The 16987-nt window shown below is 37.7% G+C and overlaps 1 protein-coding gene across 1 annotated transcript in view; it reads right to left on the bottom strand.

Moving 5' to 3' along the window:
- Positions 1–16987, bottom strand: part of LOC131428108 (zinc finger protein 395) — a 262424-nt gene continuing 245437 nt past the window's right edge. Inside the window, exon 7 of the mRNA XM_058591776.1 lies at positions 1–16714. Coding sequence (XP_058447759.1) covers positions 16301–16714 — 414 coding nt within the window. The 3' untranslated portion in view covers positions 1–16300. The remainder of the gene's footprint in view (positions 16715–16987) is intronic.

The raw sequence follows: 16987 nt of genomic DNA, 5'->3' as shown, positions 1-16987 counted from the left end.
TTTTGCTTTATCTAATACCGTGTATATATTCATAATATGTATAATATTGTATTACTTAGAACTAAAAAAACTGTATGTCCTCAAGTCGAACATAACCATCTTTCAAGTGTTCACCACATCGTCGATCATCTCTATGTGTTTTTATTTTGTCTACATCTTTTACTCATCTCGTTACAATTATATCCGGGGTGCCCAGTGGCTACCCAGCTTCCCGGTTCATCTTAACACTTTCAGTAGATTTACTTTCTGTAACATTCGCTCTCTCTCTGTGTTTTATGTGTGGATCTGAAGGATACATCATCTTCATCTGCATTATCTTCATCTGTATGGTTTTGTTTGTCTATTTTGTCATACTACACATGATTTTTTGAGTGGTATTTTTTTTGTATTTAAATTTATTTTAGTAAATTTTAGTCAAGAATATAAAAGAAAAACAAGTTACGAAACAATTTAACCAAAAATGATAAAAACGGTAGTAAAGCCCATAGATATGTACATCCAACCCAAAAAAAAAGAAGAAAAGTGAACAAACGAACCAATCAATTGCATTGGATTTAAGGGACAACTAAACGCTACGGTTTTCCTAACAGCTATATAAGAGAATTTTTTGTTTATTTTATTTTTTACTTTTGCTTCGATTGAATCTTTTTCCATTTTGGTTGGTTGTCTTTATGCTATCTGACAGATATCTCATTTGCGTAGATTTTTACACCTTACCGGATTCCGACCTGTTTTCTATCGAGCGAATTCCAAACCGAGCGGCGCAGCCAACGGCGACCAACGAACGAAGGGAGTGTTTTGATAATTTGACGGCCAAATGGGGGGTAAATTGTCCTAAATTTTGATACTCCCTAGTCGTCGTGAAACGTGCCGCCATTGGCCACATTGGCACAGTCTCCGCTCGCTCTTCTGTTGGGTCGAATTCGTTCGCGTCATTCTAAAAAAAAAAGGTGAAATCTAAGGGTCATTTCGTCGGTCGGTCGGTCGGTTGGTGATCCTCCAACCATCCAGCGGGGACCTGCCCCTGCTGCGATGGAGGATATTGGTGGAAACGGGGTTGTGGACGTGAAACATGGGGAACATGGGGAGTTAGGTCGGTGGTAGCCAAGAACAACGAAAACAAAATCTCTACGGTTGCTATGTTCTACATACCTTTGATTTGTTTTTTTTTTCTGTCTGCGTGTGTGTTATTTTTACATATTTCTGTTAGTTTCGCGATTTGTTTTATTTTTTCTTTGCCTATATGTACAACTGTCATCGGAGTGATGTGTTTGTTATCTTTTTTTTTGTTTACAGATGTTAGAGTGTGTGTTTGTATATGTGTGTACTTTTGTTTCATTTATCTTTTGTGAAAGGGGGTGTAAAATTATGCTAGATCTCTTTTCTTTACAGTTAAGCTTTCTGACGCTCTAAAAATAAATAAATAAAAATAATGTTAACAAAAAGAAATAAATGTATATGAATATATATGTAATCTAAGATTGTGTGTCTATGTGTATAAAATAATTATTTCCTAGGGACAAATAGTATATGAATGGTACACCTTATCTTGCCTCTTTACACGATCTCGATTTTGCTCTATTTAGTTCTTAGTATATTGGTTTTTTTCGCTTACTTACAAGGTTAGAAACAATAAAAATCTGCTGAAATTAAATCGGCATTTCTCGGTGCCGAAATGTCCCAGCTAATCGTACGCTCAAAATAATGTTAATAATGTATAATCTTAGGTATAAATGGCCCATAAATAAAGTTTTTTTTTGTTTATTATTATTTAAAAAAATAGTACAAGATCTTCCATTTGATAGCTCACGACAACGAAAACCTAACCCTAAAAAAAATGGTACTTTCAGCACGTGTTTTGCCCCGTTGCTTTGTTATTTTTTTCTCTTTTTCATTTTGCTTGCTTGTTAACTTATCATAATGAGAAAGACGCTGTAGTGACTTCGTAACGATAGTATTAATAAGAAATGTTTTGTGAATCAAATTCTCTTACCTAGAATTAGCGTTATTTGATTAAAGTTGCATTAGACTGTCGGAAAACAAAACTTACTAGAGGAAAAAAAGCATCTTTGCTGGATTTTGAGTGTGTGTGTGTGTACATGTGTATGTATGTGTGAGGGTACGTGATAGCCCTCGATCGGTAACCAGAAAAAAATACTGAAATTACTTCACTGCTCTTGTGTTATTTTTCTTGATAAGTTACTTTATCCTCTTGTTATATCTTTGTTCATTTCACTTTCATTCTCTCTCTTGCTTTCTTGAAATAGTTTCATTTTTCTCAAAATTTTCTTCCAACACTGCCTGCTGGATTGATCGTTCTGGTTTTTTCTCTCTTTACACACTTTCCAGTCAGTTCCTTACCGTTACTTGAAAGATATACATTAATAATAGTCAATAGACGGGACGTGGGGGGGGGGAGAGGGGGGATCTGATGAGGGGAAACCTAGTTACAAGCTCACTTATTTTTATTCTCAGAACGTAACACTTTAATTTTAGTTTTTATTTTTCAGTTTTTCTGTAACCTCCGTGCGTGATTTCGTGTTTCTTTCCTTGCTTGCTTTCTTACTTAGCAGTATCCAAACGACGAATGCCGTCCAACTCGGACGATGAGTTTTTTTTTGTTGTTTTTTTTGGGAGGGATTAAAAAAGAACGAACCCCTTGTTTTCGTACAAATTACTATTTGGTTTTCTACGGACTTCTACCACAACAAATCGGAGCAGGGTTTGGAGTTTAGAGCAGTGGAAAAATGTAGAAGAACATGCACATCCGATTCCGAGCTTTCGAACTGCCAGGTTTGTTTTTTTCTTAGCGGGGAAACTTGCAGATTGTACGAAACTTGACAGACGCAGTAGGCCGTCGACGGGGCTTTATCCGCCGTCCAAACGACGGACACTCATGACTTGCTACTATTTGTTTTATTTTTTTGGCGACCGTTAACGGAAAATTGCAAAGCACAGGTTCGACAGCAGAAGTTCTGTTGCGAAAATTCAGAAAAGACAATATTTTAGACAATTTGTGAATTTCAATACCGGTTCATTGTGAATAAAATAGCTAATCTTCAACAAAATTTTTAAATAATAGATTGAAGTTTGATACGGCCATCTAAATAGTTAGTTGGAAGAAACCCAGGACAGGACCAGACAATTGATAACAACTGATAAACCAAGCTAGGCATTTTCGTTGTGTTCCAGTAAGTTTCAACAGATTTTGTTAATATTCAAAAAAGATCTGGTCCTTAACTGTTAACTCTCTAATAATCCGAAAAATTTCCAGATTTAAATTTAAATATTTTATAAAACAAAAATTTCCTTTCCAATTTAACTAAACATCAGCACGAAATGACTCTTCAGTTTACTTTTTCTCACTCTATTTTGAAAGATTTTCAAACCAATCGGTTGCCGGTGGAATTCTGGTGTTCGTTCGGTTTGGTTCGGAATTCATACTGAACTCTACCTAGCAGCAAATGAATTGAATGGTTGATTGAAATTGACATAGATAAGTACTCGAGTTTGATGCTAATGGCCAGAGCTAAAATGATGATTTTCAATGACTAAAAACAGACGAAAATATATGAAAAATAGATGTCACTCTCAGCACAGCCCGCTTGCACATTTTTGAGAACGAGATTCACGTCCAGTCAACGACAAAATAGTAGTTTCAAAATTATGTTCTTTCTATCGTTTGCCCTTTCAATCATTTTCGGTTTCTAGTGAAAATCGCATACTGTGCAGTTCCGATTTTCAATCGAATCAACGAGAATCAATGCACAAACAAAGTGAATATGATTATTTTGAAACTAAAATTCTATGTTTTCAAAGATCAACTTTTATAGATTTCCGAAAGATCCCGTGGTCCAATAAAAATATCGATTCGGTTCGTAATGCAAAATGTCATACGAAACAAGATACTTTTCATCTTGGCCATCAAGAAAGTTAAATGACTGACCCTGCCCTACACTGAAATGAAAATCTTATTTATATTCATTAGATTTGTCATATGAATCATATGCAGAATATAATTCATAGAAATTATATGGAAACTTATAATCTTTATTTAATGTGTACGTCAAATCTAAATGGACGTTATCATAATGAAAGTTATAAAAATATCCCATATAATTTACATGGAAATCCGATGGAAGTCGTGAATCGTACTGCTTGAAGCTGAAGAAATAGTTGTGTCTCCGATATTCATCAACTGCTCCAGACCTTTTTTTTCAGGAAGTTCCGCATCTCAATGTAATTTAAAATCGCTGACAAGACAGCTCATCCAACTTCGTTCAAGGATATGCGTTAACGGACCATGAAATATATATCCGGTACATTTCATTACTCTATCTGTCTAGTAAGATTCATTTTTCTTTTCAGTCTCGGGATCTCACTTCTCTTTCGCAAATATCATGAGGTGCTCCCTTACCGAACGGAATACTAGTAAAGCTTGAATCCTCAAAGAAAAGTAGTAGTTGGCGATTATCTGCTATTCGTATGAGCTCAATTGAAAGTTATATATATATATATATATATATATATATATATATATATATATATATATATATACATATATATATATATATATATATATATATATATATAAATTTTTAAAACTAGTCATATGGTATATATGAACCTATCTAAATAAATTCGAAGTGAATATAATATGCGCTTCATAGATTGTTCCAATGTATGTTGTGCGGATATCTAGTAATGGTTATAAGACGCGCCAATAAATTTGACTCAGACTGGAAATTTCATTCGTTATATGGAAATCCTTAAAAATAACGTTAAGAAGAGTTTTATGTTTCATAAGATTATCTCATATATTTGACATGATGTTGAACACATCTTGTAACTATTATTGGAAATGCTAATAGTGCAAAATCATTAGAATATCATATAATGTGAAAAAGAAAATTTAGCTCAGTGTAAGAAGAAACTAACCCGAGTTTATTTAAGGAGTTTACAGACTAAAATTACATATGCGTATACAAACAAGACAAAATTATTCATAGAAAACTAGCAAAACTGTCTTTCACTTCTCCGATTTTAAGTCGAATTCTGGTAGAAGAATTATCGTCATAAAATTATGTTAAAAGCTCATAATTTATCAACTCTGTTTGCCATTGAAAACTTGTATGACACTGATTTGCAAAATCAACAGCGCTAGGGTATTCAATGAAAATTACCACTGTCTAACCTTAGACTTCACAGCAAATAAAATACAGTAAGTTGGTATTATTCAAAAAGAAATAGAAATTGTTGATTTGTAATGAACCAAAGACAGTAGTGACAGTCGACATACATCCGGATAGAGTCCGTGGCTGCTAGCCAAATTTGCGCTGTCAAAATCAGAGCAAATAAAAGTAATTTTCAAGTAGCAAATAAAAGTAATTCAAGACAGACGAAAATGACAATAAATTACTGTCACTCTCAGCTTCGCTTGCAAACCATGAGAACGAAATCCATATCCAGTCAATGACATAAGCGGGACAGTAGTGTCAAAATTTCGTTTTTTTCTTTCATTTGTCCTTTCAGTCATTTGCAGTTTTCAGTGAAAATCCATTAGTATGCAGTGTCGATATTCAACCGAAGCTGTCAGAATCGGAAATGACAGAAAAAGGTCGCACAATAACTTTTACCTGTTGGTGCTCGAATTTGTAGTAGGTTCTGGGATGTAATTACTTCGATTTGTCATATTTTAGCCACCTTTTTATAGCCAAGCGTCACAGATTTTCAATACATCGACGAAAGAATGAGAATTGAAATTCTCCTGATGCTCCCTGAAGACGTTAGTTTGGTTTCGTCTTGTCACAGAGGAAAGAGTGACGTTGGCAATTATAACAGATCGGCTGAAAAGTTCGTATCGTTTCTATGAGAGGGCTCCACTAGAATTAAATCCATACCATTTTCAGTTAGTACCAACCTTCAAAAGATACGTGTATAAATTTGACAGCTGTCTGATTATTAGTTTGTGAGATATTGCATTTTGAGTGAAGCTACTTTTGTTATTGTGAAAAAAATGGAAAAAAAAGAATTTCGTGTGTTTATGAAACACTACTTTTTGATGAAAAAAAGTGCCGCCGATATCAAAAAAGCCAAAAAAAGGCTTGATGAGTGTTACCCAGACTCTGCACCGAGCGAAGCAACAATTCGCAAGTGGTTTGCAAAATTTCGTACTGGTCATATGAGCACCGAAGACGATGAACGCAGTGGACGTCCAAAAGAGGCTGTTACCGATGAAAACGTGAAAAAAATCCACAAAATGATTTTCAATGACCGTAAAGTGAAGTTGTTCGAGATAGCTGACACCCTAAAGATATCAAAGGAACGTGTTGGACATATTATTCACGAATATTTGGATATGAGAATGCTTTGTGCAAAATGGATGCCGCGTGAGCTCACAATCGATCAAAAACAACAACGAATTGATGATTCTGAGCAGTGTTTGGAGCTGTTATATCGAAATAAAACCAATTTTTTTCGTCGATATATAACAATGGACGAAACATGGCTCCATCACTTCACTCCGGAGTCCAATCGACAGTCAGCTGAGTGGACTGCACGCGATGAACCGAACCCAAAGCGTGGAAAGACTCAACAATCGGCCGGTAAGGGTATGGCGTCTGTATTTTGGGATTCGCATGGTATAATTTTCATCGACTACCTTGAAAAGGGAAAAACCATCAACAGTGACTATTATATAGCGTTATTAGAGCGTTTGAAGGACAAAATTTCAAAAAAACGGCCTCATTTGAAAAAGAAAAAAGTTTTGTTTCATCAAGACAATGCACCGTGTCACAAGTCGATGAAAACCATGCTGAAATTGAACGAATTGGGCTTCGAAACGCTCCCTCATCCACCGTATTCTCCAGATTTGGCCCCCAGTGACTTTTTCTTGTTCTCAGACCTCAAGAGAATGCTCGCTGGTAAAAAATTTAGAAGCAATGAAGAGGTAATCGCTGAAACTGAGGCCTATTTTGAGGCAAAGGACAAATCGTACTACAAAAATGGTATCGAAAAGTTGGAAGATCGCTATAATCGCTGTCTCGCCTCTGATGGCAATTATGTTGAATAATAAAAACGAATTTTGGCAAAAAATGTGTGTTTCTATTAAACGATACGAACTTTTCAGCCGAACTGTTACTCTCTCTTTGTTTCAATGAGAAACGAGAATGCTTCGTCTCTCTTGTTCTGGTGTCGGTCACTTACGAATGAGACAGGTTAAGGTTGTTGGAATGGTTTCTTCTTGGTCAAAACAATCGCCCAGTCATATGATGATGTTGGTGATGATTCAAATCACATTCCGGAAGCTGTCAAATCAGTTTATGTAGGATTGTGTCGATAAATATTCAATGATTTTGTATTTTCCTTTAAACAATTTAAAATGGTATGGGCAGAATAATTTCCTTCCAGACGATTGAATCTGTCCGCTTGGTACTTCTGCCGATATTCTGACATATTTACGGCAACATCAAAGCAACCGTTGCCAGCGGTAAATTTGCCTATTGAATCTTACCAGGGAAACTTCCCGCATAGTGTTTTGGCTACCTGGGCAGCCATGGCCACCAGACGGCTACCAAAATTGATTCAGTGACGGTTGTCAAATCCAATTTGACAAAACAAAGCCGCCTGTATCTTAGTTAGCCGAGCGTTTTCATCTTCTGAAAATGTCAAAGATTTCAATGTGGAAAAATCCTGGTGGATACGGTTGTATCGTTTGAGTTGTATATCTGGCAGCGGTGAGGCAGTCGGTCACCAGAATGTCTGCCAGCCATATTTTTCCCGCTGGCAGCGTTTAGTCAGCCATATGGCAGCCATGCGTATGCGGGTTGGCAGACTGTTTTCAATCGGTTCGATGCATTTCTTTGCCTTTGCTGTTTTATTTTACATAATTTCCTATCACAATGCTTTGTGACAGCACTTATGTTATGCAGAAGATAATTGATATCTAATTTGAAAATCTGCTTAAAATAAAAATGACGTACTAAAAACTGTTTGAGGAGATGAAAACAAATCCATATAAAAATGGCAGCTTAGCATTTGTGATAGTAAATGAGCTGTCAGAATGCCTATTTGACATCAACGTTAAATTTTTCGCTATCGTTTTGGATGTCCTAGTGTAAAAGTCAAGTGATCTACGTCATTTCATCAAAATTTTCAGCTTGATAAATGAACGATGCTAGACTACCCAGTTAAAGAGTTTGGAAGTTTATTTGGAATTCGGTTCAATTTTTCAAATGGATTCCAAAACAGAAATCATACTGAATTCCGAATCAAATTCCAGTCGGTTTAACAGGGAAGCAAATTCATGCTGACTTGTCGGCCAAATGCAACGATTTGTCCGCGATTAGTTCTAATGAATTGAAAAACATTGAAATCAGGACGCATAGGTGCAAAACTTAGAGAATAAGAAGCAAACTTGACGTCAATTTAATCCGCTTTTCCCACTTAATCCCAACAGATTTTTCGATTCGATCGGTTAGCAACGAAATTTTGATTCGGAATCGATTGTTGCACTGGCTCACTTTGTCTCAAAGACGAACATAGAGGGTAATGAGTGCGTACTCGACTTCTCGTTCCTGAGTGACATTGAGTTTTCGCTCATTTATGAATGTGTTGTATCTGAAAATCGGATCTGTTTCATTACACTTCAGCTGCGATCCGGAATAATCACCCTTATTCTGAATAACGACGTATTGATTTTTCGATCGAACCAAAACCAAACCGAAAGGGTGAAAAATCTGAGAAGAAGAAAGCGAAGTGATAATTCAGTTCGCTTTTTATCAGTCAATTCGGACAGATTTCCGAACCAATCGGCTGGAGGTTAAATTCATTAGGAATCGGCTATTGCACTGGAGCCAGCAATGATTCGGATTCATGGAATTCTGAATGGAAATTTTTCGCACATTCAGATTTGATTCGGAGTTCATTCCAAACTAATGATGTGGGCCGGGGTCTGCATTTATCCCAGTGAAAATTATAGAGCCGCATCGGTCCAACTATGATTAAGTCCAGACTGCTTGTGAGACATTCTAGCAGCCTGCAGATGCCTAGCAAGATTGCGGCAGCTGTCAAAATTTTGCAGGCGTCATTCTCTCGCTACGTTAAGTGACCCTTACACGAGACAATATTATTGTCAATACAAGGAGTATTGACAATACTTTTGATCGTGTAGTGGAAACTTCATCGGATTGACGAAAATATTGTCAAAAAATCAAAACTGCTTATCAATCCGACAATACTTTCTCTCCAGAGATGAAACTGTTAAATATGTGCAATGAACTTATCTCTCAATATTTCAATGTTCATTTGCAATATTTGAAGCTCTAAACGCTTGATTTTCTCGAAAAATGCGGACTCTAGCTACCAGGTCAATTGGATTGACGGTATTGACAATACTTTGGATTGACAATAATATTGTCACGTGTAAGGGCTGCTTTACGTCTTGCAAGATTGCTCTTCCTTTTCACTTCTGTTCGACTTCCTTTGATATTCGTTAATCCAACATGTACATCCAAAAATTAAAGCGAGTCTTGAGACCAGGTAAATGAAATGAAAATACTGATACATTGAGAGAAGAAGCTTTGCATATCAATGAAGAAATAAAAAAACCCGGCAGAAACAATACCGAAACTCTCTGCCGGAAACGGTTGTTACATTGTTGCCAGACCCTTGCCGGAATTCTGCCAGCATTCCTGCAAAACCTTCTGGCAGACGTTGCCAGGCATCTCGGGGGAAATCTGCCAGGCGTAAGGAAGCGGGACGTTTAATTTCGTGTCAATTCGTCTCCTCGTTTGACTTCAGGTGAAACCCTCAACGAGTGAACACGTTGTCTCGTATTGAAGAATCCAGTCAACTCTTCTGCGATCGCGGCGCTGCTCACGCCAAGCACTAAGCAATGGTGATAATTTTCAGATTTTGCTTGAAGATTCGAAAAAAATGACGGGTTTTTATTTTTTTTTCTTTTGAATCGAATACTTACATACAAAAAGGTGTGAAAATTTGGTAAAAAAATCGATCATTAATGTTTCAGTAACTTTTCGCGGAATGTCTGATTTATATTTAAAAAGAAATCGTAAGAAGTGAGGTTGGGTACTGTTTTCATATCTAAGAAATTCTTTGTTTTTATGGTTCGATTTTGAGATTAATTGATAAATTATGATCAAAAGTTGTTTCATTCGTCTATTTTCACATGTTTTATCATCTAAATCAAATCTGTATGTGAACTGAAAATTTCAAATTTCATCCAAGATTTTAAAGTGAATAGGACAATTTTAAATCATATGTTCGATGACAACACGTGAATAATCATTTTTCTTGCCCATATTTGTAAGGTTTTGCCATCTGCATTCGTCCGAACTCAAGTAAATGGAAAAATTCGTCAAAAATTTTTCTAAATACATGGGATATGTCAAAACAATTACCATAACGCTATCTCGTGGTGACCACGCTGATTGGATTTTTCAATCAGTGCGGTGAAAATTTGAAGATTTCCATTCGTATTTTGGCGACTTCACGTTGTCACACAGCGAGATTTTTCACTTGTAGTCCAGTGAAAGAAAGTCCATTGGACTATACACGAAAATTAACTGGCAATATAGCATAAGTTGCTGTGCCCTTCAATCGGTGTCATCTCAAGTGAGGTGACGCCACCGAGAAGTGAAGAAGAAGTCTTCTTCCTTGTGGAAAATTCTGGCAGTCGCTAGAAGTCTGACTGAATTCTGCTGCTGTCGAAATTGCGCCATTCTCTCTGTTTCTTCATTTTTTCTGTTCGATTTCATTTGATATTCGTCAATCCTTCATGTACATACAAAAAAATAGGAACGAGCCTTGAGACTAGGTAGATGAGAGTTAAAAATGGGTATTTTTAGAGATGAAGACTTGCATGTCAAACCAGAAGCATTGAAAATGTATGGTAAGAATCAGGCTGTATTAAAACCGTAAATAATCGCTAGGCGAGATTTTCCGCTGAAAACTGTTGTTCCTTTATTTTCAGACTCTTACCGAGTTTCTGACAGAATTGCAGCAAAAAAATCAGGCAGAATAGCAGCATAAAAATATCGATAGCTTTCCTATCGTTTTGGGAGGAAATCTAATCGCCCCAGTAAGAAATCCAACAACAGTGTTTCATAATCGTTAAGTCTCTGTCTAAAATATTTCACTCAAAATAGCAAAAATGGGGGAAACTTCCTCCGTTTCAGACCATCATACTACTGAAGCTAAACATTTACCGATTACCCTTTAAATCGGGAATCGTTTGACAGAAGTCACCATGATGAGTTTCCTCTACTCAACACCGCTGTCATCGTTCTTCGGGCTTAGCCGAACCGGACCGTGCATGTGCTTAAACATTTCCTTTTCTCGCAAATCTCCCCGTCGGTAAACCCGCCGCCACAATGAATGTCAAACGTTTACCCTATTATGTAAATTGGAGTGTAGTAGTGTATAATAGTAACAGTAGCAGGCTTGGATATTTTATAACTTTTATCTGACTGGAGGGATACTTTCGATTGAATCGAACTGTTTTTCGGCTGTATCTGCTGCAGTTGGTGTGTTTGTGTGAGTTGATCGTTCCTGTTCGTGTTTAGATCTGTTACCGCACCACGCGTTTACGTTTGTTGTTATTATTGTTGTTTCAATCTGACACAAGCTGTCACTTACACTATCGCATTGTTGGTTGCTCACAATGGCTGGTTGCGTAAAAGCATATGTTTTGTTTTATTTTCCTCGAAAGCGTAACAAGAAGAAGAAGAGCATAGTTTTTGTTTTGTTTTTTTTTTTTTTTTTTTGTTCGCCTGGTTGTCCAACATTCCTTAGCGTATTTTTTCTTTCTCTATATATAAAAAAACAGGAAAAACAAACACTTACAGCTTAATTACACGATCCACGATACTTTAGTTTTTTTCCTTGCGCCTCTCCTTCCCCCTTTTGATCGGTTTAGTCGTGAAGGGAGGATACTCGCCACTGTTTCGCCATGATGCCTAAGGATGCAAAAAACTTGCAAAAGTTTACGATACGTAAAGTTGACTGTCTACCCACAAAGTTCACCCAAATACAAGTTTAATTACGTTTGTACATATAAAGAGGCAAAAAATTTAGTCTTTTATTTTGTAGTATTTTCTTTTCGTGTTAATTTCGTGTTTTTCTCGTTACGCGGAGCTTTTGTTTTTTTTTTCGTCGGGATTTGCACTGTCAATGTTCGTGCGGTTTGTTTTTTTTTTAGTTTAGTTTTGTTTAATCCGAATTTTGTTGGCAAAACCTATTCCTAGAAAGTATTGTTTTAATTTTTTCTACTCGACATTACCCGAAACTGTAGGTCAAGTATAACAAAACAAAAACCGATCGATTTTTTTGTTTGTTTGTTTTTTTTTTGTTTGCGCTTTTTCAAATTGCGATGCATTTGCTTTTGTTGGTTGCTCTCACGATTGTCACCATTTTTGTGAGTGTGAATTCATTCATTATTTGCTTGCTCATGCGAGTTAGTATATGCCAATATCGATCATTGCTTCCGTAATATGATAGTTTTTGCTTTTGATGAGTTGGTGTCATCACTTTTCCTTTTTTTTTAATTTAACAGTTTTCTTTTCCGTGATTATCTCAATTTTGATAAAATATTAGCTCAGTCAATTTTGGTTTTAGTTACAAGGGACAGTTTTTTGTTGTTGTTGTTAGTTTACGTAATTCAATTTTTAAAATTTAGGTTGTTTCTAACTTTTTTTTTTGATGAAATTTATTGCCCTCTTTATTATTCAAATGTCACTTGCACAGCGACGAGAAACAGTTCTGGCCACGTTCAGGCCAAGCAGCAGCGAAGGTTTTTTGTTTGTTCGTTCGAAGGTCGAACTAGACACGACACTCAGCAGGCCGTGAAAATTAACACAAGCTTCGGTTTTACTTCGGTTGGTAAGGAGATCATTTGTTTTTGTTTGTTTTTTTTTTGTTGTCTTCGTTCTGGGTCTGTCATTGCGTAGTTCCGTGCTACACGGTTTTCGAACCAAAGATTGTTCCGGGAAATCGTATCAACTGTTAAACGATTAAATAATCAACAAACAGAGAGAAAAAAACATATCACAGTGCGCTTCCTGCTCCGGATTGAAAATGATTGCGTGGGAAATTTGATGACATGATTGTAGTTGTCACGTGAGGCATAACATTAAGACCACGTGGACAGAAATCGCAAGGAAGCGCTTTTTTTCTGGTCATTGCACCGAGTTTGGAAGCACTTGATGCCCTGTTTTGCCCCGAACGGGTTCGGGTTATTGCACCGCACTGGCCGTGCGTAAATAAAAACGGCAGCACGTTCGCCGATTCTTTCGTCACAGACAAAGGGACGCTGGGAGGTTGAGGTTCGATTTAATATCTAAAATTGGCCAAGTCTCAAAAATCTCTGGCAACTGATCGCGGAATGCGCGTAGCGCTAAGCGAGAACGTTTTCGCACACTTAGGCTTACGAATAAATATGCTTAGAAATAGTTCAATCCGTTCGTTTATTTCTTTTTCCATTAGAAGTTCCCCAAATCGTAAATAAAACTGCAGTCTTTTCAAGGTTGTGAGGAAAACCCGTGCCGAGAAAGTCCCCTCACCAGTCGAAAAATCTCCTGTTAGCGTTTTTTTTTAAAAAAAAGCATAAATGTCTGGCAACACTGGCAGGTGGGTTAATACTACTAGCTCCATCTTTGGCTCCATTCGGATACAGTCGTCGTCGTCTTCCTGAGGAGACAGAAGACCGTCCGGTATCCGTCAGAGTGAACACTCTGCGTCCAATTGTCCGTGATTGATGGTTTCGAGTGTGTTCGACAACTTTCGAAAATCCGTATCAGTCAAAAATAAAACAACAGTGGTCCGTAATAAATGGTAAAGTAAAAATTATTCACTTAAAATATAAGAACACAAGTGAAAAAAAGGCTAGGGGGTTTGTTTTTGCTTCTCTGCGGAATATCACAATTGGACCTGTTGTTGTTGTTGCTCTTCTAGTTTATTTTTTACATTTTCGTCTGCTGTTTTCATTTTGCTCAGCATGTGCTCTTTTCCTTCCGAAAACAACCTCTTAGTTCTCTTTGAGTTACAGTTTTGTTTCAGTATTCGCTTAAAATTACGTAAATTAGACTTATTATTTTGGGGGATATTTTTTCTCTTAATTTTAGTCACTTAAACGACTGTTGTTTACTGATTTCTCTCCCTCATGGTTTCATTGCATTTTGGAAAACACGTCAAATAGTAAGTTTTTACACATACATATGCCTCGTACAGCGGAGTCGACATAGATTATGGTATTATTAACGGCTTAAATTTCCTCTTTTTTTGTCGGTTTTAATATTATTGGCAGTGGTTTTATTCGCTTGTTTTTTTTTTACCGCATCACACCGTGCATGTGTGCATGTGAGTTGGTGGAGGAGGTGTTGTTCTCCCGCGTGACTTCATTTGGTGGAATTCTGTTTTCTGTTTCGGAATTTCCGTGCCGCAAAACGTGAACCTAATCGGCTACGAAGCCGTGCTGCCAGTCAAGCAACAAAGAAAAAAAAAAACAGATGGAAACAACAGTCTCTCGGCCTACTGCTGATGCGAGCGAAGCCGGAAATTCCAACCACAATATTTGTTCGCGTTCGCGTTGTTGTTGTTGCTAAATGTTTGTTTTTGACAGCCAGAGCCTCCTCGGATGGGGTTCGGAACTGCATTCGTTTCGTTCTTCGATTTGACGTGAAGAATGTAAAACAACTGCTGATGTTGCTACTGTTGCTGTTTTTTTGGTAGCTATGAGCTAGCTGATATGACGAGTGTGTGTGTGTCAGTACGGTCGCTTTTTGTTGTTGTTTGTTTTGGAATTGTTACAACAATGTAACCCACGAATGGTTTCGCGTGTATTTTACTTCGTTATCTTTTTTTTTGTTTCGTTAAAAACTAAATCAGCCTTTAAAAGTCTTGTTGCATTTAATTACGGTTGTTTTTTTTTGTTTTCAATTTTTTCTTTTGCAATATTTCATTTAAACTTTAGAGTAATTCGATAAAGAGATAGACAATCATTCAAAAGCCAATTGTATCCGTTCTTGCGTTCCATTGTCCGGTTTGTTTGTTTTTGTTTTTTATGGTTATGTGCCGTAGTAGCTCACGGCGAACGACTCACACGGTGCCATCGGGACAGAGGACAAGGTCTTTCCCATCGTTTTCGGTTTGATTTTTGTGTTCCAAAGTTGTTGCAAAAAACACTGTCACTTTGCCGGTTTATGCGAATATGTCTTTCCACGGTTGGCAGGTTGCCTTTATTTTTTTTTGTATTGTAGTAGTAGTTGTTGTTTGCTTGCTTGGATGTAGGTATATTTAAAAACGATTCGATTATTAGAGAACAACATTTAGTCCATTTCTATACGTTAAAATCAACAAAAAAGAGTAGCTTAAACAACAGCGATGCTTAGGATTTTTGTTTTGTAGTACGTTTTTTTCCTTGAATAAAAAAATGGTCAACAGTTTAAATCACATAGTTTAACTTGAAGCTTGAACTTTGTTTGTTTGTTAGCATTTGGTGATTCGAATTAGTTTGCATAGTGAGCAAGTCTAATTTTTCAGTGTTTGAAAACAAATCAAAAAGATAGACTGTAACAATGTGCAAAATAGTGTTGTTTAGAGTCACACGCTATTGTTTTTTTTTGTTGTTGTTGTTTCGCTTAGATTTGTAGCAGTATAAAAATAATTGCCATTCCATTTGAACCACTATGTTTGCTCTCATTCTCTGGCTTTAGGTTGCTTGTGGCTTTCCCTCTGTCATGCTCTGTTCTTAACCTTTATCTGTACAATTGGTATCGGCTGCGATTTTACACACGATTGCTGAGAATATAAATAACGAACATTATTACACTCAATAGAACCTACAAACTATCTCTTTACGAATTGATTTCCACTGTTTTACTTATTTTCTGTTTTTTTTCTTCAATTGTTTCCTTGTCGGTAATCCCACATAGTGTTATCTCGCTAAAATATATCACGGTTATATGTACAATGCACGCGCGCTCTTGCTCTCTCTCTCTGTCTCTCCTCACGAACACCCACACGACGTTCACACTGCGGATCACCTACACTTACACTAACGCCCACCGATGCTGTCACATCAGACTGATTGCTGCTGGCTGCTATTGTTGTGGTGGTGATGATGGTGGTTGTGGTGGTGATTGTGGTGGTGGTGACGGTGATGGTTTGAACTAGCAACCGCTAGGGGAACTGCTGTAACAGCAGATGCCGCCTGCTGTGATGTCGCTGCTGCTGCTGCTGTTGTTGTTGTTGCTGGTGCCGGCGGATGCTTGCGCGACTTGGATCAGTCCCCGAAACGGCTGCAGGCCTTCTTCCATTTGCACTGGGTGCACCACTGTTCCTTGTGATCCATGCCGTACACTTTGCGGCACTTCTTGTTTTCGCCCCGTGTCCGACGGTTTGGCGACAGGGGAGACCGATTACTGGCCGCACCGGGACTGGAGCCGGGTGCTACGAACGTTCCGGAACCGTTGAGCGATTGCACCTGACCACCGGCACCCGCCGACAGGGCAATCGCCGACTGGTGGTGGTAATTGGTACCACCCGGCGAGAGCTGAATTTGGCTGAGATGTTGCTGTTGCTGCTGCTGCTGTTGGTAGTGATGTTGTTGAGCTATTTGGTTTGAGTAGTTTGGCGATGGGTACGGATAGGAAGCCGACGGGCGGGGCGATAGACGGACGTGCTTCTGGGGGGAGGTCTGCAAGAGAAACAAAAATAAAAAAATAGGTCCGATTAGTTGCGAACACGACACGAAGCTTTGCGGCGATGCAGTAGACATACATCAGACGATACATTTAAGCATAATCATGGAAGCCATACAATTTTCAGACTTTACCGGTAGTCGAAACGTCGGGCACTGTGGAGACTGCTACGACACTGGAACCTCAATTTACGCGTATGATTTTTTCAATTCCATTTGATTTTAGTATGGCCAAGCCCGTACCCAGGATTTCGTTTCCATAGGGACGCT

The sequence above is a fragment of the Malaya genurostris genome, chromosome 2 (assembly GCF_030247185.1).
Source record: "Malaya genurostris strain Urasoe2022 chromosome 2, Malgen_1.1, whole genome shotgun sequence".
Lineage (NCBI taxonomy): Eukaryota > Metazoa > Arthropoda > Insecta > Diptera > Culicidae > Malaya > Malaya genurostris.
The sequence above is the reverse complement of the archived record's forward strand: the minus strand, read 5'-3'. Positions and strand labels throughout refer to the sequence as shown.